We start from the raw sequence: 24,817 nt of genomic DNA, 5'->3' as shown, positions 1-24,817 counted from the left end.
GCCCAGATACTTGATATGTGGGTAAAGCAGACACCTAGCTCTGGTTTGGGCTGGGATGTGAACGGTCTCAGGTGGAAAGAGGCTGAAGTTGTAGAATCAAGGAGCATTAGAATCAGATGATCCCCTGATGATCAACTCATCAATGTTTTCTGGAAACCAGGGCTTAGCAAGTTCTGATGATTTATCCAAAGACCCAGTACTACTGCTCTGGTTGTCTACTGCTGCGTCGCAAACCACCCGTAAACCTAGTGGCTTAAAACCACCACTACTTAGTTATACCTTATAATTTTGAGGGTCAGGCCATCAGTCAGCATTCAACTGGGCAACTCTTCTGGTCCTCTTGACGTTGATCGAGATCACTCGGTGCTACCCAGCTGATGGCTGAACTGGTCTAGAGGGTCCAAGCTAACTTTACTCCCGTACCCAGCACATGGAATTGCTGAAAGGCTGGGACAGTAAATGAGAGTTCCTACATGATGGTCTTGGGGTAGTCGCACTTCATACATAATGGCTGGCTTCTCCCAGAGAAAGCATCCCAAAGAAATCACATGGAAGCTGCATGGCCTTTTCTGACCTAGCCTTGAAGGTCATGCATCTTCACTTCTGCTGTATTCTGTTGGTTACAAATGAGTCATAAGGCCTGCCCGGATTCCAAGAGGGAGAGTTAGGCTCCACCCCCTTGATGTAACAGTGGCAAGGTTATATTGTAAAAAATCATATGGACACTGGACATTGTGGTGGCCATCCTTGGAAAATGCAATGTGCCACAATATTTTTGTGATAAAGCCAGAATAAGACAGCACAGTCATTTCACGTCACAGCTGAGAAACAGTTCCCAGAAGTCCTCAAGGAGGGCTTCTTTCTAGATTTTAGCATCAAATGATTTTGTAGCCACCTAGACATTAGCAGTTGAATTTATCTTTTTAGAAAATATATCACAACTAAAAGGTCCTATGAGATAAACAAAGCTCTTAGCTTTTTACTCTTTAATGAGTATCTTGAACACAACCGATTTCTACATACATTTGAAAAATTGCAGTACGACTATATGGGGGAAATATGCAATATCCAATTCAGACAATGATTATAGAAGATCTGGATTCCTAGTAAACCAAAGAGTATTCAAGTACCTCAGGTAGAAAGCCACTGGTCTAATCCAATTCCCTTCTTTTACAGATAAGAAAATTGAGGTTCAGAGATGTGAAATGACTTACCCAAGGCCACACACACCCACACACACCCACACACACACACACGCTCATAAAAAAATTGATGACAGAGAGGAATTCACTCAGGTTGCCTGACTGAAATCTAAATCTTCTTTCAGGACAGAGAGTTAATGGGTAGAAGTTGTAGATTTCTCAGAATGTGAAAGACTAGGTAAAGTGCTCATGTATTTTCGGGAAGTAGGAAGCCAGGGAGGAAGGAGATGAGGGTACGCTTCCTCAAAGCAGGATCCAATGAGCCTTTGGGGTTCAAAGACCCTTTCAGGAGGTCCATGAGGTCAAAACCATTCTCATAATAATAATAAGACAGTATTTTCTTTCTTCACTCTCATTCTCTCATAAGCGTACAGTGGAGTTTTCCAGTGGGTACATGCTCTGTGATATCACAACAGATTGAATGCAAAAGCAGATATGACAGCCCTGCTGCCATCTATTGAGCCAGTCATTAAACTAAGTTACAGAAGTATAAAATAATGCCCTTCTCACTATTTCTTTTAACTTTGTAAAATAGAGTTGTTTTCCCTTAAAAATTCTATTTATGTTATAATGTAGTGGGTTTATTTTTATTAATGTTAAATGAATATTATGTTTAAATTTATAATATGGTAAATATTCATAGATACAACCCACATTAACAAAAGCTATTTTGGGGTCCTCAATAATTTTTAAGAGTGTAAGGGTGTTCTAAGACCAAAAAGTTCAAAAATAGCTGTCGTAGGGTATATCAGGGAGCACTGAGTACTTTTGCAAACTTCAGTGACAGAGAAAAGCCTCATTCCTTTTGACAGAAATAGTTATTTTTAGTTTTGCTATCCAATGCTGTCCAACAGACCACCAGCTATCTTCCCAAGATGGAAACCCAGAGAGTCCTTGAAGCCTAAGAGGCGGTCTTCAGTGACAGCCAGTGTATAAAGTAGATGAGGTTTTCAAGAAATAACTTGTTTATCTAATGTTAATGTAATCCACTTAGCAGAGAGATGGGCTTTCTCATTTCTAAAGCATACTTATTACATTAGCAGCCAGTTAGCAATTAATCTAACCTGTAGGTAGAAGATATGAATGTAATAATTACTCTTGAACATTCAAGTATTCTTACCCCACCCATTTCTGAGAAAGTATTCATGTCTATGTGTTGGAACTGATTTTCTTTCACCCTGGTGGCCTCCAATTTGTAATAGTAATCATTATAGGCTGTGTTTTTAGGGTTACGTGATGCCGGTTTAATCAAGTGATGTATAAGCAAATAAATCTGGCTGTAAAGCAGGGGTCAGCAAACTTTTTCTGTAAAGAGCCAGATGTAAATATTTTAGCCTTTGTAGACCATATGATCTCTGTCCCAACTATTCAATTCTACTTTAAAGCACAAAAACAGCCACAGATAGTAGGTAAATGAATGAGCATGGCTGTGTTCCAATAAAACTTTATCTACAAAAGCAGGCAGCAGGCCAGATTTGGCCAGTGAACCACAGTTTGCCAGCCTCTTCTCTCAGGCCTTGTGAGATCTCTACCTGTTGTGCTGTGATTTTACTCTGTGTAAGTATGCCTGCCTGGGAACCGTAATCCAATCTGCATTAACTGTAGAAAATTATAATCATTAAACGCTGAAAATGTGCCATGTGTCTCACCTGCATCATCCCTAAAACTCGTAACCATATTCCCAAAGGTGGGTGGTATTATTCCCATTTTATAGATGAGGCTTAGAGAGATTAAACAATTTGCCCCAAATCAAAGGCTATTGAGCAATAGAGTGTGGATACGACTCCACATCTGTCAGGCTACCTCTTCTATTTCCAATATTCTATTTTAAGGTCACTCTCACGGATATGTGCTGCTTCCTTTCCAGTCCAAACCTCAGCTGATTGCTTACCACCATCTCACGTAACTAAATTTCTTTCATATTGGACCAAAACTGCAGGGTAACATGGCCTCCAAATTATTAAAGCATTTCACCATAGCAAAACTTAACTAAAATGCCTACTTTATTACATCTACGTTGCACTGAATCTCTCCAAGGGCCACCTTTTTTTGTTGCTGTTATTGTTGTTGAGAATATACACAGCAAAACGTATACCAATTCAACCATTTCTACATGACACTGATTTCATTCTTTGAGTTGTACAACCATTCTCACCCTCCTTTTCTGAGTTGTTGCTCCCAATTAATGTAATCTCACTGCCCTCTAAGCTTCCTATGTAATCTTTTGAGTTGCTGTTGTCACTTTGATAGTTTTAGATAATTCTTAAAAGAGCACAAGGCAGAGTTTTTTTTACTAGTTAAGCTAAACTATTGTTTGATTTTAAGAAGACTTCAGGAGACATTTCAGGGCAATAGTTTTGGGGGTTCATCCAGACTCCTTAACTCCAGAAAGCCTGGAGTCCATGAGAATTTGAGATTCTGTTCTGCACTTTCTCCCTTTTGATGAGGGTTCTTCTATGGAATCTTGGATCAAAATATTCAGTGGTGGCACCCAGGCACCATTCAGCTCTTCTGGTCTCATGGCAAAGGAGACATTAGTTCATGGAGGCAATTAGCCACATATTCCATCTCCTCCTGATATTCCTGACTCTTTTTTTTCTGTTGCTCCAGGCAAATAGAGACCAATTGTCATACATTGTTGGAAGCTTTTAAGACCCCAGGTACTATGTATCGAACTAGGAAGTAGAACAGAAGCACCAAACACATTATTAGGCCAATTAACTGGGATGTACCGTAAAATCATGACCCTAAACCTCCAAACCAAGGAACAAATCCCATGAGGTTTTTCTTTGTACATAAGCATATTCAGCAGCTATTCTTTTTTTTTTCTCATTATTGTAAACATATCTATCACACAACTTTTACCAGTTTAACTTTTTACAGGTGTGCAACTTATTGACAGCAATTACAGTAATTGGCTGTGCAACTCTACCCTTAATCAATTGGATTTTTTCATCACTATTAACACCTCCTTTCCCCTGCCTCCCACCCTTAAAACTCCCCCCCCAAAAAAATGACCATCGAATCAATTCCAACTGACAGTGACCCTGTGGGACAGAATAGAACTGCCCCATGATGTGTCCAAGGAGTGCCTGCTGGATTTGAACTGCTGACCTTTTTTGGTTAGCAGCCATACCTCTTAACCACTATGCCACCAGGGTTTCCCTTGGTTACCATTAATAAACTTTGGTCTCTACATATTTGCCTTTTCTTGTCTTTTTATGTAAGTGAGGTTGTACAATATTTGTCCTTCTGTGGCAGACTTATTTCATAGTGCATAATGTCTTCAAGCTCCATCCATATTGTAGCACATATCAAGACTTTGTTTCTTCTACTGGCTGAGTAGTATTCCATTGTGTGTGTCTGTACCACATTTTGTTTATCCATTCATCTGTTGATTGGCATTTAGGTTGTTCCTAACTTCTGGATATTGTGAATAATGCTGCAATGAACATTGGTGTAACAAGTCTCTGTTTGAGTTTCTGCTTTCAGATCTTTTGGGTACATACCTAGGAGTGGAATTACTGGGTCATATGATAGTTCCATTTTTAGTTTTTGAGGACCTGAGGGCCATCTGAATGGACGACCAAAAATTCCAGATTGCACTCAAGTGACCATAATTAGACCCAGAGTTGTGGTTTTTAAGCTATGCATTCTGAATATAAACTTCAAATATCTGTGAGCTGCTTATGAGTTTATTTCAGATACTTCCTTAATAACAATCATCCCTTACACAGTGCCCTCATACATTGTCTTTTCTATTGATAATGATCATAGCAGCCAACATATTTTGAGTGCTTACATGTGCCAGGCACTGGACTCAACCCTTCACATGCACCAGCTCCTTTAATCCTCCCCCATTGCTATGAGGCAAGAAGTGGTACTTTCTCCAGTTACAGACGAAGATACTGAGACTGCAAGAAATTAAATATCTTGCCCAAGATCAACCAGATTATATGTGGTGGAGTCCAGATATGAAAACAGTCCAAAAGCCAGCATGCTACGTATTATATTTTCCATTACTTGAAGACAAAGACTATACCTGATCTTTCTTTATGTCCACCCTCCTCCACACACACACCAGTTGCCACTGAGTCAATTCTGACTCATGGTGACCCTGTGCATGTCAGAGTAGAACTGTGATCCGTAGGTTTTCAGTAGCTGAGTTTTTGGAAGTAGATAGCCAGTCCTTTCTCCTGAGGCACCTCTGGGTGGACTCAAACCTCCCATCTTTCAGCTAGCAGTATTAACTATTTGCACCACCCAAGGACTCCTTATGTCCACCCGAACCCCTGATTTATAGGATGTCCTCCATACAACAATTCTGCCCACAGTAAATAGTGTTTTAAAAAGGATATGAACTGAAATAGAAAAAGCATTGCAATATACTACTAAATGGCATAAACAGAGTACTAAACTGTATACAGTGTATGACTACAAATATGTTTAAAAAAAGAAAACAAAATATGTCTAGATTCTAGAAAAAGACTCACCAAAATGCTATTGGTGATTGTGGAATTATGGGTGAGATTATGGGCTATTTTTCCTTCTTTCTGTTTTTCTATATTATCCATTTTGAGTAAAAATGTAATACCTTGATGATAGTAAAATTATATTATCAACAAAGAGGAAAAAGAAAAATTACAGATAGTTCTTCCAGCGTGGTCAGAAGTGAGTACAATTCACAAACAAGTTCCCTGAGGGACCAACAATCTATTTAAGTGAAATACCAGAGAAGGAGCCCAAGGGTTCATAGGAACAAGCTAATGTGGCCCCATCCATCAGGGAAGGGATGGGAGAGGGAGGAAGAAACTTAGGGTGTAATTGGGGCAGGCACACGGGGAGAGATGACAAGCATGGCCTCCACTCCACATATTGATCACAGCTGGATCAAATGCAGCAGAAAAAGAAAAAAACAACAAAAATAAATAACTCATTACTGTTTTTCTACCTATTTTAGGATTTCTTCAGTAAATCTGACCCATTTCTGGAAATTTTCCGCATGAACGATGATGCAACTCAGCAGCTTGTGCACCGAACTGAGGTGAGACACGTTATCTTAGCTATGCTATCTTGTCTCCTAAAAGGATAAACTGGGTTGAGAAACCCCTCACATTTTTAATGTCTGTAGAATAGGTGCTGAGACCTGGAGCCTTCACTGTTCTCAAGGTTACTTTCTACCTTTATAGCTTTTTTTTTCTCCCCCTCAATTTAGATGTTGGAAGGGAACACCTTCTTTAACCCCAGTTTTCCATTCTTGGCCTTCAGTATAGACAGAAAGCCACTTGTTAATAATAAAAACATGAATGCTAACTAACAGTTAGTGAGGAATACTATGTTCTAAGCATTGTACTAAGTTATTAATATAAACATTATTTTATTTACTTCTCACAAAAATCCCTTCACATAGTTATTATAATTACTGCCTTTTTAAAGTTGAACTTTGGGGAGGTCCTGTCACTTTCTCAATTAGCTGAGGTTTGAACTAAGGTTGTTTGACCCTGAGCTTCCTTGTAATTTGAAAAGCCAATCTGCTTCCTCAGGGAAAACGCATATACTGAATTTATGTCAAGACTATCACGTGAACGGCTGCCCTGTCTCAGCAGCCACTTAGTCTCCCTGCATCTCCTTATCTTCCTTTCTCTTCTTTCTCCATGTGGCTTCAAACTTTATTCCTCACTACCCAGAAATGCCTTCCCCAAACCCACTCACCACTACATGTCATACTGTGGTGGCTTTGTGTTGCTGTGATGCTGGAAGCTTTGCCATTGGTATTTCAAATACCAGTAGGGTCACCCTTGGTGGACAGGTTTCAGTGGAGCTTCCAGACTAATAGAGACTAGGAAGAAAGACCTAGCAATGTACTTCTGAAAGAACTGGCCAGTGAAAACTTTATGAATAGCAGCAGAACATTGTCTGATATAGTGCCAGAAGTGAGCCCATCAGGTTGGAAGGCACTCAGAAGATGACTGGGAAGAGCTGCTTCCTCAAAGTAGAGCCTACCTTAATGATGCAGAAGGAGTCAAGCTTTTGGGACGTTCATTTGCTAATGTAGCACAGCTCAAAAATGAGAAGAAACAGTTGCAAACATCTATTAATAGTCAGAACGTGAAATGTATGAAGTATGAATCTAGGAAAATTAAAAGTTATCAAAAATGAAATGGAACACATAAAGATCAATATCCTGGGCATTAGTGAGCTGAACTGGACTGGTATTGGCCATTTTGAATCAGACAATCATATGGTCTACTATGCTGGGAATGACAAATTGAAGAGGAATGGCATCATATTCATGTAAAATAGAACATTTCAAGACTTATCCTGAAGTACAATGCTGTCAGTGATAGGACAGTATCCATAAGCCTACAAGGAGGATCAGCTAATATGATTATTATTCAAATTTACACACCAAATTGAAGATTTTTACCAACTTGTCCAGTCTGAAATTGATCAAACATGCAATTGAGATGCAATGATAATTACTGGTGATTGGAATGGGAAAGATGGAAATGAAGAAGGATCAGTAGTTGGAAAATATGGCCTTGGCGATAGAAAGAATGCCAGAGATTGCATGATAGAATTTCACAAAACCAAAGACTTCTTCATTGCAAATATCTTTTTTCAACAACATAAACAGTGACTATACACATGGACCTCACCAGATGGAAAACACAGGAATCAAATTGACTACATCTGTGGAAAGAGATGATGGAAAAGCTCAATATCATCAGTCAGAACAAGGCCAGGGGCCGACTGTGGAACAAACAGATCATCAATTGCTCATATGGAAGTTCATGTTGAAACTGAAGAAAGTTAGAACAAGTCCATAAGAGCCAAAGTATAACCTTGAGTATATCCCACCTGAATTTGGAGACCATCACAAGAATAGATTTGACTCATTGAACATTAAAGAGGGAAGACCAGGCATGTTGTGGAATGACGTCAAGGACATCATACATGAGGAAAACAAAAGATCATTAAAAAGACAGGAAAGAAAGAAAAGACCAAAACAGATGTCAGAAGAGACTCTGAAACTTGCTCTTGAACATAGAGTCGCTAGAGCTAATGGAATAAATGATGAAGTGAAAGAGTTAAATAGAAGATTTCAAAGGACGGTTCAAGAAGACAATATAAAGTATTACAATGACATGTGCAAAGACCTGGAGATAGAAAACCAAAAGGGAAGAACGTGCTTAGCATTTCTCAAGCTGAAAGATCCGAAGGAAATATTCAAGCCTCGAGTTGCAATATTGAAGGATTCTATGGGGAAAATATTAAATGACTCAGGAAGCATCAAAAGAGGATGAGAGGAATACACAGGCACTGTAACAAAAAGAACTGATTGACATTCAACCATTTCAGGAGGTAGCATGTGATCAAGAACCAGTGGTATCGAAGGAGAAAGCCCAAGCTGCACTGAAGGCATTGGTGAAAAACAAGACTCCAGGAATTGACAGAATACCAACTGAGATGTTTCTATAAACAAATACAGATCTGGAAGTGCTCACTCTTCTATGCCAAGAAATTTGGAATACAGACACCTGGCCAACTGAGTGGAAGAGATCCATATTTGTACACATTCAAAAGAAAGGCGATCCAACAGAATGCAGAAACTATCGAACAATATCATTAATATCACACACAAGTAAAATTTTGCTGAAGATCATTCAAAAGCGGTTACAGGGGTACATCAACAGGGAACTGCCAGAAACTGAAACCAGATTCGGAAGAGGTTATGGAATAAGGTATATCATTGCTTATGTCAGATGAACCACGCCTGAAAGCAGAGAATACCAGAAAGATGTTTACTTGTGTTTTATTGGCTATGCAAAGGCATTCGACTGTGTGAATCATAACAAATTATGGATAACACTGTAAAGAATGGGAATTCCAGAGCACCTAATTGTACTCATGAGAAACCTGTACATTGACCAAGAGGTAGTCGTTGGAACAGAACAAGAGGATACTGAGTGGTTTAAGTCAGGAAAAGTGTGTGTCAGGGTTGTATCCTTTTACCATACTTATTCAATCTGTATGCTGAGCAAATAATCCGAGAAGCTGGGCTATATGAAGAAGAATGGGGCATCAGGATTGGAGGAAGATTCATTAACAATCTATGATATGCAGATGACACAACCTTCCTTGCTGAAAGTGAAGAGGACTTGAAGCACTTACTGTGAAGATCAAAGACCACAGCCTTAAGTATGGGTTACACCTCAACATAAAGAAAACAAAAATCCTCACAACTGGATCAATAAGCAACATCATGATAAATGAAGAAAAGTTTGAAGTTGTCAAGGATTTTATTTTACTTGGATCCATAATCAACACACATAGAAGCAGCAGTTAAGAAATCAAAGGATACATTGCATTGGGAAAATCTGCTTCAAAAGACCTCTTAAAGTGTTAAAAAGCAAAGATATCATTTTAAGGACTAAGGTGAGCCTTACCCAAGCCATGGTGTTTTCAATCACCTCACAGGCATGTGAAAGCTGGACAAGGAATAAGGAGAGCCAAGAAGAATTGATGGATTTGAATTATGGTGTTGGTGAAGAATATTGAATATACCATGGACTGCCAGAAGAATAAACGAATCTGTCTTGGAAGAAGTACGTCCACAATAGCGAGATTTTGTCTCACATACTTTGGACATGTTATCAGGAGGAGTTAATTAGTCCCTGGAGAAGGACATCATGCTCGGTAAAGCAGAGGGTCAGTGAAAAAGAGGAAGACCCTGAATGAGATGGATTAACACAGTTAACGTATCATGACATATTTAAAGTAGACAAGGATTAAATGGCCTTGGATGGGCTAGTCTGTGGCTGTCAGCTGGCACATAGCAGGCATTTAAAAAAGTGTGTTTAATAAAACAATGAATAAATGAACGGAGTTGAGTATACGTAGTATGTCTACTGCATGGTGCAGTACAATGTTGACTCTCTGGAACTTAATACCTGGGGAGTATTTTGAGGACAGGTGCCCTGAGTGACACTCTGCCACCAGCACCAAGCAGAGTCACCTTCACACGTAGATTCCTTTGGTGGAACAAACTTCTTTCAGGAGAAGTGCATAAATTTTGGGAATAACTAGAATTGATATTTATTCATGCTTTTTGCTCCAGTCAGTAAAATGGGGGCTTTAATGTGCAGCAGAAAAGGAGGGGGGTATCTCTGTTGGAGGTGGGTGCTATATCTATATATTCTGGTCTCACAACATTCTTCTCTCCTTGCAACTCAACATACCTCTTCTCATTCTTGATATTGGTAAATTCTCCTATTCTCAAGAATCTCAAGAACTTCCCCCACACCCCAATGCTGACAGGCTCCTGGAGTCTCACAAGAAACATGACTGTAAAGTTTTCTAATGAGTCAAACAACATAACCTTGATTCCCCCCCGCTCCACCTTGCTTACTCAGTATATACAAAATACATACCAAGCAATACTGTTCTCCGGGGGTAAACACACACACACACACACACACACATTTAATTTCAGAGAAGTTTTCTAGCTGAAATTTTGATCTGTTATTGAGTTTTTCAAAACTGTTTCAATAAAACATCTTTGTCTCTTAGATTTTCATGTAAGGGTAAGAAATTACAATTAACCCAAATAATCTCATCTAATTTTTCTTCTCACCATCACGTTGATGATCCCCATGATATCAGGACATGAGACTAACTCACACAGGAACATTATTTTTATATTTTAATGCCTTAAAAGAAATTTAATAATAATTCCATGATCTAATCAATAATCCATAGTTATATTAAGGAATTTAGCAGAAGAGGGAATCATTTATAAAATATTTATGTTGTATTTATTTGGATAGAAGGTTAATTTTTTGGCAATTCTAAGACCTCTGCTAAGTAAAAACTTCATAGGAAGAAAAACGAATATGACAGGATTCTATTTACCGTTATTTGTATGTCCCCTAGACCAGTGGTTCTCAAAGTTTTAGCAAGCATCGCAATCACCTGGAGGGCCCACCTCCAGAGTCTCTGTCCTTAGGTCTGGGTGGAGCCCAGGAAATAGCTTTTCTTTTAGGTTCCCAGGAGATCCAGCAACTGCTGGTCTGGAAATCACACTTTGGGAACCCCTGCCTGAAAGAACCCACCTCAGTGCTAGACATAGAGCAGGTACTCATACATCCTGAACCAAGTTAAATTATTTGAATGAATCATAGTGACGGCAGGATAAGATCTGACTTGTATGGACTCTTGGGCAGGATTTAACCAAATCCATTATTTGGAAGTTGCTTTTAGATGGGTTTTACTATATTGCAGACTTAGTTTATAACACTGAAGATCTGCCCCTGTTGTGCCATCCTAGTATATTCTGATTGAGGTGGTGATGAGCTAGTGGGTTTTTGCTTTCTGGGGTTTTTCTTCTAGAAACATCTCCTCTGGCTTGCAACCTGATCTGACTCAAGGTCACAGATTACAAAGACCATCCAATTCTTTAACGGTAGAATTGCACTGCTACCTTATTCCTTCTCCCTTCCCCCTTTCCACCCCACCAGGAATCTTTACCCCTGCTGACCCAATCAAGGGCATTATGCCATAGAACTGATGGTCCTGCAGAACTAGGGATCCTCTGTCAAAGGCCAGAGGCCACCCAACATTCTTGTTTCCAGCTTCTTTTGATATAGAAGGAATCATTCCCAGCATCCACAGGCTGGGTAATATTACTGTCCTGATTCATGAGACAACCCCCAGGCCAGTGACAGCCAGGACTTCTGCCCATAATGACCCACAGAGTGATCACCCTTAAAAGATCTACTACTCCAGCTTTTCATGATGGCACCTGCTCCAGACAACTGTTCTTTCCATAAGCTTCAAGACGACTGCTCAAGCAGTTTTTATGTTGAAATGTGAAAACGTCAAGTACTTCCTCCCTCACCCACCACTCTTTTCTTTCTTTTCTCAGGTTGTGATGAATAACTTAAGTCCAGCCTGGAAATCATTCAAAGTATCTGTAAATTCTCTATGCAGTGGAGACCTAGACCGCCGGCTAAAGGTCAGAAATCTATGTCTGAGAAATGCAATTCTTTATATATTTCATCCTTCTCTTTCAACTCAAGTTAACACTGGCAAACCCAAAACTTTCTGTTCCATTTTTCAACCACCTGTTTTTTCTGTTAGAACCATTGAAGCTCATGAGACAGCCCAAAATAAATCTCAGAGGCAAAAGCCATGGCTTCTCAGAGACAAAACTGTGGAAATAAGATCAGGGTATACTAAGTAGTTATCAAAAACACAATCGTTGTCGTATAAGTTATCTATTATTGCAAAACTTAGTAGCTTAAAACAATAAGTTTTTATTTAGTTTATGATTCCGTGCATTGGGAAATTGAGCTTGCGTGTACCTGGGTGGTGCTTCTGTTCATCTCACTTGGACTCCCTCCTGTGTTTGCCATCAGCTGCACATGAGCAGAGTCACTCTGATTTTGGGGTTTGGCTGGCTGTCTAGTGCACTGATTGGCGTGGGTGGGCCATATGTCTCTCATCGTTCAGCAGGCTAGCTAGGACTTATACACACAGTGGCCTTAGGGTTCCAAGAAAGTGAAGACAGAAGCTGCAAAGTCTCTTGAGCCCTAGGCTCAAAACTCACATAAGGTCACTTTTCTCCACAATTGACCAAAGCAAGTCTCATGGCCAGCCTAGATTCAGGGGTTGAGGAAATAAACCCCACCTCTTGCAGGGAGGAGCTACAAAATATTATGGCCATCTTTTCAATCAGCCATAAATGTTTTTTGAGCAGTACGGGAAGGTAGAAATTGAAAGAAAAAACATAGTGTGAGGGCCAGGAATCACCAAGGGCAGACAACTGGCTGAACACCAGAAGCAAAGTGCAGGGGGCATTCCCTCTGGTCCATGGTCTATCCCTCCCTCTACCTTAGAAGTTCCATGTTGTCAGTGCCCCAGAGTTGATTTTACCAATTCAGGCTGACAAGTCAGTTCACAGGAGACTGTTGAGGCAATTCTGACTCATAGTGACCCTATTGGACAGAGACGAACTGCCTTATAGGATTTTCTAGGCTGAAATCTTTTACAAAGCAGATCACCAGGTCTTCTACCACGGAGCTGCGGGTGGGTTCGAACTGCCGACCTTTCAGTTAGCAGCCGAGCACTTAAGCATTGCGCCACCAGGGCTTCTTCACAGGCGACTAAGGATTAGTCTAACTGATTGACTGATTAATGTTTAGTGAGAATCATGATCATCAAGCTTACCTGGTATCACATCACCCTCACCTGGGTATTTTCTCCCTCTTGGCAAACCCCAGGGAAGGCCATTGTTAGAAGGTTGCTGTGATCTGAAAGCAGAGCCAGGATGCTGGATAACTGAGCTGACTATTGACTTCAGACTCTGAAAGCCTGAGGCATCTACCTCCGCTATGGGAATGTAGATCCATCAGGAAGACTAAACTTTCATGTTGATCTTTCAGAGTACCTGATCCCCTGGGAAGTGTTAGACGGGCATTCCAATGTTTCTCTCGATGGCTTCATATTTTCCTCACTCCTTTTGCCCCACAAACCTTCTTCTGATGTAAATGCTATCAGTCAGGTTAGAGATCCATCTGGTTGGTTTAGGACCCCCTATAAGGTGACTTTGAATAACTCTGCTTAAGCCTATTCTGTGTGGACTTTGTGGTTGAACTCTCACAGGACATGCTTACTTCCATATTCTTGAGGAGCAGCTCAAGAGTTATGCCCTAATATTTCCAATAAGAGCCAAGATATTTCAAGCCTCAATCCCCACAGGAAACTGTCAGTAATGCCAAAATCAGGACTCCTGGTTGTTGGGCCTTCATGTGGCAGCTCCTATGAGCCCAGAACAGCCAAGAGCTACAGCTCCAGGCATGGGGGCTGTTATTGTCTGTACTTTGAGCAGCACTATCCCACTCCTAGGGAGATAAGTGGCCTTTGGCCATAAATAATTATAATATCTCTTTGAGCCATATGTCAGCTTTGTCATGGGAAATTACTAAAAGGATAAAAGGAAAGGGTTATCTGTAAATGAATAAATAAAAATGTAGAAAAGGAGTACTCTGTACTCTTTTGAGTGTTGTCTGTAGAGGAAAAGGAGTGAAGAAGATGGATGGAAGGAAGGGAGGGCCAACCAGGATTTCTCAGCAGCTGCACTGCTGACATCTGGATTCCGTGATGGGGTATTTAGCAGTATCCCTGACCTCTAGATGCTAGTGGCACTCTCCCTCCCCAGCTGTAACAACCATGAGAGTATCTAGATATTGCCAAATGTCCCCTGGAGGGTTAGATCAGTGGTTCTCAAACAGCACCCATCAAAGTCACTGGGAAGGCTTGTTAAAACACAGACTGCTGGGCCCCATCCCCACAGTTTCTGATTCAGTCAGTCTGGAGTGAGGCTGAGAATTTGCACTTCTACCAAGTTCCTCTGTGACACAAATAGTTAAGCGCTGGACTACTAACCCACAAGTTGGCAGTTCAGACCCACCTAGAGGTGCCTCAGAAGTAAGTCCGGTGAACTGCTTCCGAAAGATCACAGCCGTGAAAACCCTACAGAGTGCAGTTCTACTCTGCCCATGTGGGGCCGCCATGAGTTGAAATCAGTTCCATGGCAACTAACAACAAAAACAAGTTCCTAGGTATTGCTGATGCTGCTGAGAAGCCCTGGTGTTGACATTTGCTCCTTAAATGTCCTCACGTGACTTTCCACCACCCAGTCAACCCTCTCCCGCCATTCTCAGCCCCGCACCCGCTCACCACATGTCCTCGCTCTCCTCAGCGTCAGGGCTTCGCAATTGCGGTTCTCGGTGCCTGGGTGCCTTCCTTCCACCTTTCTCTGATTTTCCTGGAACATACTGTTTTCTTTCGGGTCTGTTAAACCTCCTTCCACTCCCAGGAAACCTTCCCTGACTTCTTCATGCCTGGGTGGGTTGCCTCATTACCCCCCAACTCTGCCCATGGGAATACTTCTCTGCCTGTTCTGAAATTGCCTGTTTACATATCTGACTCGCCAACAGATGATTTGCTCTTCCTGTTTTAGCCTTTCAGGGTGGGAGTTGTGTTTTCTTCACTACATACCCAGGTATCTAGCATGGTGCTTAGCACAGAGCCGACATCCAGTGACTATTTCCAGAATTAAGGGATAGAGACGTGAGGGAGGCATCAGGTCATGAGCTGTCTGAGCCTCACTGCCCTCACTGATGTATGTGTATGTGTGTGGGGGGGGTGGTTTACTAGGCCACACAGTTTCACAGTAACCAGCTCACAATAAGTGTTGTTGTTAGGTGCCATCAAGTCAATTCCAACTCATAGCAAACCAATGTGACCGAGTAGAACTGTCCCATACGGATTCCTAGGCTGTAATTATGGGAGCAGATCGCCAGGTCTTTCTCCCGCAAAGCACCTGGTGGGTTAGAACCAAAAGGTGCCAACCTTTTGGTTATCAGCCAAATACTTAACTACTGCGCAACTAGGGCTCCTTTCACAATAACTAGATACAGCTTTTCTGAAAGGCAGGACAGACTTCCAGTGTTGTCCCTTATTCACATTGATTATTTTGTTACAAAATCCGCCATGAAATTCTCCCACGGCTTTCCCTAGCCAACTTTCTCCAAAACAAAATGGCACCATATTGGCAGGCAGCCGCTCTGTCCAGGTGGGTGTCATTCTTCCCTGATCGTAAAAAAAAAAAGAAAAACCAAAAGTGAATTTTTGGAAAACCCTCTCATCAGGTTAGATTGAAAATCTTAGCAAAGTTTTAATGATTAGGTCCTTGCCTCATTGAGGCTTGATATTAAAAAAAAAAAAAAAAAAATTTTTTTTTTTTTTTAGTTCTCATTTATTCACAATCTACACTAACATTTTGTTTTGGTTTTGTCTATTTATTCTCTACTCCTCCCTTATGAGAAAATAAAAACACTATTCAAATAAGTATTTTTCAGAAGTTTATTTTTAACATATTATGGAAATGCCCAAGCATACACGAAAGTAGATGTATGCTATAAGAACCTCCACACCCATTACACAACTTCAACAATTACTAACGTGGCCACTTTTATCTCAGCTATGCCCCCACCATTCATTTTCCCTCCCTCTCTCTACCACTCAATTGTTTTGAAGGGAATTCCAGACCAATACATCCTCCATTAGGCACAACAGGCCCAATGCCTCAGGCCCATGATACTTTAAGGAGCCTAAGAAAAGGTTTTCATTTCTTTTAAAATCAGATTGACTAAAGTGTTTAAGGGTTTTTTTTTTTTTTCCATATCAGAAAATAAAGTTTTAGAGCCCATGAAAACCAATTATGATAGCAGGGGCCCATGAAGCCAAGAGTGCCTACAGCCAATGAAAGTCATAGTGGCCCTGTCCTAGACATGTTCTTTCATCCAAAAATACATCAATATGTATCTCTAAAGGATAAAGAATCTTTCTATAAACATAACCACAAAACCATTATCACGCCTAAGAAGATTAACTGTACTTTCTTAATACCATCAAGCATCCTGCCACTACAGGCAGTCCCCGGATTACAGACAAGTTGCATTCCCAAATCTGTCTTTAAATAGAATTTGTATGTGAATCAGAACAGTTAGGTACAGTTTGTATCTAAGGTTAATCAAATGTTTGTCTTAGTATATAGTAATCCTTTCTACACATAAAAAACATTAAATACTTCCAGATACATTAAAACATCTTTAACATAATAATACAGTGATAATGTTTTGATGATGCAAGTCGAAAAGTAGCATCTGTTATTACAAACCATTGTATGTGCCTCAAATTTTTAATATAATAGGCTTTATGGGGGTTGATTCGTACCTACAGGTTGAACGTAAGTCAGACGTTCACAACCTGGGGACTGCTTGTATTCAAATTTGCCTTACTGTCTCATTTGTTAAACAATCTTTTTTTTTTTTTTCCAAATTAGGATCTAAACGATGTCCAAACATTGCATTTGACTGAGATGTCTCTGAAGTCTCTTTTAATGTGTTCGTTCTTTCTCCCTCTTTTTTTACTCTCCTTGCAATTTACTTACTGACAAAAGCAGGTTGCTTTGTTCTGTGACTGAGAAGCACTTCTTAAATCATGTATTCCCTGTCACATGGTAATTGGGACTTGATCAGATTCAGGGTGTTTTCTGTAAAGAATACTTCATAGGTGATGTTGCTTTCTTATGGTGTTAGCAGTCATTGATAAGCACTGGCGCTTCTTCCGAGGTGCATCCGGGTGGGTACAAACCGCCAACTTTTCGGTTAGTAGTCAGGCACCTAGCTGACTGTATCACCCGTAGCTAGCCCTGCCCCTTCTGCATTCCTTCTTCTTAAGGCTTTTTTTTTCTTTTTTTTAATATATTGTACTTGTTTGTTCTTTCCAATAAACTGTATAAACAACTTGTCTGTACAAAAAAAAAGAAAAAACTTGATGGTATTTTTATTGAGATTGCATTAAATTTGTAAATTAGGGAAAAGGGTCTCCTTTTAATATTGAGTCTTCTTATCCAAGAACATGGCATGTGTTTCCATTTGTTCAAGCCTCCTTTTGAGTTTTGCAGGAGTGTTTAATGTTTGTCTCTTATAGTTTTGGAACATTTGTTTTTAAGTTTATGCTCATTTATTTTGGAAACCCTGGTGGCGTAGTGGTTAAGTGCTACAGCTGCTAACCAAAAGGTCAGCAGTTCAAATACGCCAGGAGTTCCTTGGAAACTCTATGGTAGTTCTTCTCTGTCCTGTAGGGTCACTATGAGTCGAAATCGACTCAACGGCACTGGGTTTGATTATTGGTTTTTGCTCGTTTATTTAGCCATTATAAATGGAGTCTTCCGTTATATCTTCTAACTGACTGTGTACATAAAGCCAATTGAATTTTTTTTCTTAAATTGCTATTTTATTGAGTCCTCTTATTATTTGTAGTAATTTTTCTATTATTTTTTCCAACTATATAATCTTATCAGTTGAAATTATAGATAGTTTTGCCCCTACCTGCTTACTTCTAATGGCTCCAATTACTTCTTTTCTTTAATTGCATTGGTTCGAACCCCAACACAGTGTTAACTAATAATGGAGATAGACAGCATTCTTGTCTTATTCATCACATTAGTGCAAAATCTTGTAGTATTTCTCCATTAATTAGGACAGAGATTAATTTTTTAAAGTAACTCTCAGGGTGTCATAGATTGAGTACTTTCTCAACCACATTTGTAAGTAACTAGTTACCATCAAGTCCATTCCAATTCATGGTGACCCCATGTGTGTCTGAGAGTAGAAATGCTTTCTAAAGGGTTTTCAAAGTTGGTTTTCTAGAAGCAGATTCCCAGGACTTTCTTCTGAGGCATTTCTTGGTGGATTCCAACCTCCAACCTTTCAGTTAGCAGCAGAACACGCTAACCATTTGCACCAGTCAGGGACTTTGTCTACTGAGCCTTAAATACCTGTAGTAGCAAAGAAAATTTTTGTGCTATGGTAACCCTAGTGACAACATGGCAAATAGCTCTGAGCAATTTAAAAGGCATTACATTGCTTTGTGAATAAATTTATGGTTATATTTAATATTACCTATTTTTTTTATTTAATGAAATGATCCTCTATTTCTATGGCATATTAGAGCTTATATAGGCCTCACCAAAACCATGATTTCATTTACTTTTGTGTACACTGTGAGGTAGGTTTCGTTAGCTCCATTTTACAGATAAGGAAGCATGTTATCACGTGCCAAATTCACTGCCCTTCTCTTTGGGTTCTGCTGCCTCTGTTTTGTCGTATTATATTTCTTAGAAAATAAATCATCCTGATAAAGCATTATCACTTGACTCTGATTCAACTAGGATGTTTTATTTACCATTGTTCTAACATTTAGTAGAAACAAGACTTGTCTGTATGTAACATATTTCCAAAAATCTGAGTTACTATCAATTATTCAATGTACCACTAAGAAAAAAATGTTCTCAGTAAAACTGTAACATGTTTTCTTACGCATGCGTGGTTGTTAAGAAAACATGTGCATCTTAGAACCTATGAAATATAGTATTGATCATTGCCCTTGATTTGATCAACACACTATTAACACTCAGGGCATATTCTTTTGGAAGCAATGCCAGTGTAACAATAGAATCTTCCAGATGGGGTCTTAAAGAAGAAGAGGGTGAGAGGGCACCATCTACAAGCACCCATAAACACTACAATTATGCCTAGCACTGTGGCAAAATATAACGCTAGAACAATCCTGACAGACGCCTTATAAGCACCTTCAGGCCATTTAATCACACGTGTAACAGGGCCAATTCCCATTTCCCTTTCTAATGTTCAAACCACACTGTAGTTTGGAGACTTTCCCCTGTACAAGTCCATCAGGGACCCTCTGAGTATGACTGATAGAAGCTAGTTGCCTTAAAGAGGGAGCTAGGGCGAGGGAGCCAGTTGTTTCTCTAGAACTTGTTTCCATACCTTATGCCGGAGAGACACCCAGATTATTACCTGAGGTCATGGTGGGGTGGACACAAGCAATACATAACCAGGGAGAAGGAAGTAGCAGGAGGAAGAGACAAGTCTCCAAAGTCAAAATAGAGATGAGTAAGACCCAGGAGCCCATGAAAGGTTGAAAAAAACAAAAACCAAACCAGCTGCCACCGAGTCAACTCTGGGTCATGGCAACCCCACTGGTTTCTAAGTAAAGCTGTGCTCCATAGGGTTTTCAATGGCTAAGATCTTCCAGAAGTAGAACACCAGGCCTTTCTTCAGAGGTACCTCTGGGTCAACTCAAACCACAAACTCTTCGGATAACATCCAAGCACTTAACTGTTTGCACCACCCCAGGATTCCTAAAGGGGTGAAAGGAGGCACAAATACAAGACTAAAGCAACCAACAAATGACATTTTCACACCCGATTCATCTTTCTCACTCTCTGGGCCCCCCCTCTTCTGCAGCCATGCCTGCCCAGACTTATGTTCACAAGCTCCCTTCTGACACCTCCAAAGCTGGGTTCCTGGCCAGTCAGAAAAGTGCTCTATTGAATTGGAATTCTAGACCCGTGGGCCTGAAATCTTCAATTTTACCAACTTTCCTAGACAATGCTGGTGCAGGCCGTTAGCCAGGCACACATTGAGAAGCACTGTTCTCCTATTGGCTCTGCAAAGCTGGCTGACTCACTGCTACTTCCCTGGGGTAGCTCAGCGTTTTTTTCTGCCACCTTCATGCAAAGTTGGACTTTCTATCCTATTATATTTGTCACTAGGTTACTTCCAGCTATTCTTGTCCTCCTCTTCTTGGGTATGACCAGTCCATCTTGAACTGAGATTGTATTTCTACCCAAATTCATTTTCTTTGCTTTGGATGCTCTGAGCCAGGATGGCACACAACTGCCAAATGAATCTGACCCCTCATGCATGTTCCTAGAAGTTGCCTTTTATTTTCCCCCTTAATTCCCAAACCTCCATGACTGCCAGACCCCCTAAGTGCCTCTTTTTTTTTTTTTTTTTTTTTTGCCTCTCACCCTCTAGACTCATTCTTCATGCTTCTTTTCTTTGTTTCACCTTGATCTTCTCTAACAAATTTGGCTCTTACTACTTGGATAGGAAGAAACCCTACTCCAGTTCCACCACCTGTTCCCCCTGCCCCCAGATCTGTCTTTGGCAGTGGCCTCAGTTCACTCTCCTGATTTCCTCAAACCCGTAGAAATGGTTTCAGTCATTACATATCCCATTAGTTACATCCACATTTCTTGATTCTTGGGAACAAGGAGTTGGGAACTGAGGAGTCCATCATTCACTCTGTTCTGTATTGTTGGATATTTGCAATAAAGAACTTGCCATCTCAGACAATTGACAGCAATTTCATATCCCTCTTTACTCACCTTATAATTGAAAGAAAACAACAAAAACAAGACAGCAACAACAACTTAGATTGTTCCTGGACCTGCTAAGATCTCTTGAGATCTGTTAATATTCAAGTGCTTTCTTTATGGCCTTCTGGACTTAGGGCTGCTGGTTTCGTGCCTGTCGATAGCTCACTCAGCTAAATGTCCTGCAATTACCAGGGGATTGCAGACTCATCAAGGTGTCTTGATATTGGATCAGCCATGGCACAGGAATTCTTGGCTCCATTTAAGTAAATGTACCCCTGGGCCCAGCAAGCTGCTTCTACTCAGATCTATATAATCAATACTGCAGCATGGAAAATAATTATCAGCTTAAATAGTGTTAAACCATGCAGAAACAGAAGAGGCATCTGAATTGAGAGAAAAACTATATATTTTTTTAACTTTAATAATTCTTCCTTTTCATTAATATTATCTTTTTTTACAGGTGAGGAAGTCAAGACTTTGTTAAGCAAATTGCTTAAGACCACACAGATACACAGCATAGCCTTAGTTTAAACCCAAGTCTTTTGTGCTTCATAGCCCCAGCTCTTAACTATTACAAGACAGCTAATATTTACTGAACACTTACCATGTGCCAGATACTATGCTGAGCACTTTGTCTAAACTCTCTCATTGAGCCCTATAATTACCCTAAATTAAACAACGTTGCAGTAGCAAATAGCCCCCATGCAAATGAATTTTATTTTTTGCTCACATAACTATCAAAGGTCAGAGTTTCCAATCAGTGGCTGCCTCTCCTCCATGCAGTGATTCAAGAACAATGGTTTAAGTGCTTCTATATTTTTTTACATAGCTTAGGGCCTCGTTATTTGCATCCAGCAGACAGAGGATAAAAATTGTAGAGAGGGCTCTCTCTAGAAGTTTTAGCTGGAAGCAGCACTCAGTGATGCTGCCTACATTCCAATGGCTAGAACTGAATCACATGATATGATGGTTAAGATTGCTTGTCAGCTTGGCTGGGCCGTGATTCTCAGTGTTTTGGCAGTTGTATAATGTTGTGATCACTTCCCTGTTGAAATTTGCTATGTGATCATCCCCATGATGGAATTTTCTGAGAGGTATTGGCAGGGGAGGGGTCTGTGGCAGCTCTCCAACCCCTCAGCCTTCATCTCTCCACCCTCTGCCACCTACTTCCTTCCTGCCTGCCTTGTCAAGGCTTTTGGCTTGTTCTGGATTCAGCAGCTGTCTCGTCGTCTGACCTCCAATTCTTGGGACTTGAGCTAGCAGCTTACATGTCAATCTTGGGATTCGTCAGTCTTCACAGCCTGCAAGCAAGAGTCCTGCACCCAGACCTGCTGATCTTGGGTTCGCCAGCCCCTGCCGCTACATGAATCAGGAGAAACCTCACCCTCTTGCCTGCAGATCTTAGAATTCATTGACCTTCACAGCTTGTGAGCAGGAGCTCTGCTCTTTGACCTGCCAGTCTTGGGTTCGCCACCTTCTACAGCTGCATGAATTGGGAGAGACCTCTATCCTGATTGACACACTTGGGACATTCCAGCCTCTATAGTCGAGTGAGCTATTTCCTTGATATAAATCTCTCTATATATATATTTATACACTTTACTGGTTTTGCCTCTCTAGAGAACCCAGCGTAAGACACATGGCCACACCGAACTGCAAGGGAGCCTGGAAAATATGTTCTAGATGAGGGCCTAGAAAGAAAAAGAAACACGTTTTTGGTGGCCAGTTTGTTGACTATCCCACAGATGGATACGATTATTAGCCCTGTTTTCCAGATGAGAAAACTGTAAGAAAGATTAAATAACTTGCCTAAATTCACAGAGCTAGCCAGTGGTATAGCCAGGATCAGGTCTGTCTGACTCTGGAAACTAAACTCTACACCAGCCGTGTCCAACAGAACTTTCAACGAAGGTGAGAATGTTTTGCATCTGTGCTATTCAATCCAGTGGCCGCTACACACATATGGTCAGAGTAATTCCCCTTTCCCAATCTCTCTTCTCTTTTGCTTCAAGCCTCGTTTCTGTTTTCAGCCCCCCACTTGCATGCTGGTATCCCACCCTATTTTCTCCAATAAACACCATCCTTCCCACCCACCAAGGAGAAAATGCTGCCCTTTCATGAGCCAAGCTTCTGCTGCTAAAAGAGCCTTCCTCTGTCCTGTCTTTAATGATTCCAAAAAGAGAAGAATGGGGTCTCCCACAAAGGAGGCCAGCAGTAGGTGCTTCAACCCCAAGTCACCTTCTTTTTAATATATAATGGATTATTTTTATTGTGGTAAATGTACATGTAACAAATCATATGCCATTCCAACATTTTTTACATGTGTAATTCAGTGACAATTGTTGTTTATCATGCTGTTCAACCATTACCGTCATCCATTGCCAAATTTTCCCATGACCCTTAACAGTGTACACTAAGCAGCGAGTCCCCCTTTTCCTATCCCTCCTGCCCACTCCCAAGTCAACCTTTCCACCAGTGAGAACCAGCTCTGAATTCCTCAATATCTGAGAGCACACCTTGCCAAAATAAGTGCTATGCTCCCCTCCCCCCAAGAAACTGCACAATCTGGTCTTTTTTTTTTTTTTTTTTTTTAAGTAGGTACATTTTTCTCTATTTATATTATGGTTTAATGCAAAGTTAAAGTTGTAAAGCTATGGTCATCAAACTAATCTTGTAAGATAACCAACACTTAAAATCCTGCCACAAGGAAATAGAAACCATATTTCCTCCTACGTTCCTCAGATAATGCCCAGCCTTCCACAAGTGGGAAGAAAGCAAGGCATCTTGTTCTTTATCCTGTTTGTTGTTGTTGTTGTTGTGTGCCATAGAGTCAATTCCAGCTATAAACCAAAAACCAAACCCGTTGCTGTTGAGTCAATGCTAACTCATAGTGACCCTACAGGACAGAGTAGAACTGCCCCATAGGGTCTCCAAGGCTGCAATCTTTATGGAAGCAGACTACTACATCTTCGTCCCATGGTTTGGCTGGTAGGTTCAAACCACCGACCTTTAGGTTAGCAGCTGAGCACTTAACCACTGCGCCACTAGGGCTCCTTAATTCTAACTCATAGCAACCTTGTATGACAGAGTAGAACTGCCCCATAGAGTTTCTTAGGCTGTAATTTTTTTCTTCTAAATTTTATTTATTTTTACACCATCCGGTCTTGGTCTTATATAAAAAAAGAATCTTCCTCCTCTTAACACAACTTTCAGCCTCCCCTCTGTGAATCACTACCTAACATTATTGTACTGAGGCACATCTGACTCCTGCCTAAAGCTGGTACACCTTAAAAGCATCTCTACTACTTATGACAGACGGTCTTGCTCTCTCAGCAGTCTGGGATGAGGGCATGGCAGCTCTAACAGCCATTCAGTTTCCCATATTCCTCCCTCTGTGAAACCCTGTGAGGAGAGGGTGGGACGTCCTTCCTTTCACCAACCGAGTAAAGGACCTGGCCAAACTATTTTATTGGGAATAAATAAAGCGGTCATGCTCTGTCCCTGATGGGTGCAGAAAATGGTTTTTAAAAAAGCACCTTTGAAAAAGACTTTGAAATTCAGAACTAAGAACACCAAATAAATGCTAATCAGGCCATTGTGAGATCTCTAGTTTAAAGTGAAGAGGGGGCCCTCTTGTCATCAGGGGTAGGCTTTTCCCCACTGGAGAAAACTTCCATCTAAATAAATCACAAAATGCCATGACTGGAGGTATCTTCCTCCTTTTATTTAACCCATCTGTGCCCATTTCTGCAATGAAAATGAAGATAGCTAACCAGCTACTGAGAAGATGCAT

The 24,817-nt window shown here is 40.6% G+C and overlaps 1 protein-coding gene across 1 annotated transcript in view; it reads left to right on the top strand.

Annotated features, from left to right (window-relative positions):
• The window catches only part of CPNE4 (copine 4), a 504,022-nt gene that overhangs the window by 312,899 nt on the left and 166,306 nt on the right, over positions 1-24,817 (top strand). The window contains exons 6-7 of the mRNA XM_064277332.1: positions 6,163-6,246; positions 12,130-12,219. Coding sequence (XP_064133402.1) covers positions 6,163-6,246; positions 12,130-12,219 — 174 coding nt within the window. The remainder of the gene's footprint in view (positions 1-6,162; positions 6,247-12,129; positions 12,220-24,817) is intronic.

This window comes from Loxodonta africana, chromosome 27 (assembly GCF_030014295.1).
Source record: "Loxodonta africana isolate mLoxAfr1 chromosome 27, mLoxAfr1.hap2, whole genome shotgun sequence".
NCBI classification, from domain to species: Eukaryota; Metazoa; Chordata; class Mammalia; order Proboscidea; family Elephantidae; genus Loxodonta; species Loxodonta africana.
Note: the sequence above shows the minus strand (reverse complement) of the source record. Positions and strands in the feature narration are given on the sequence as shown.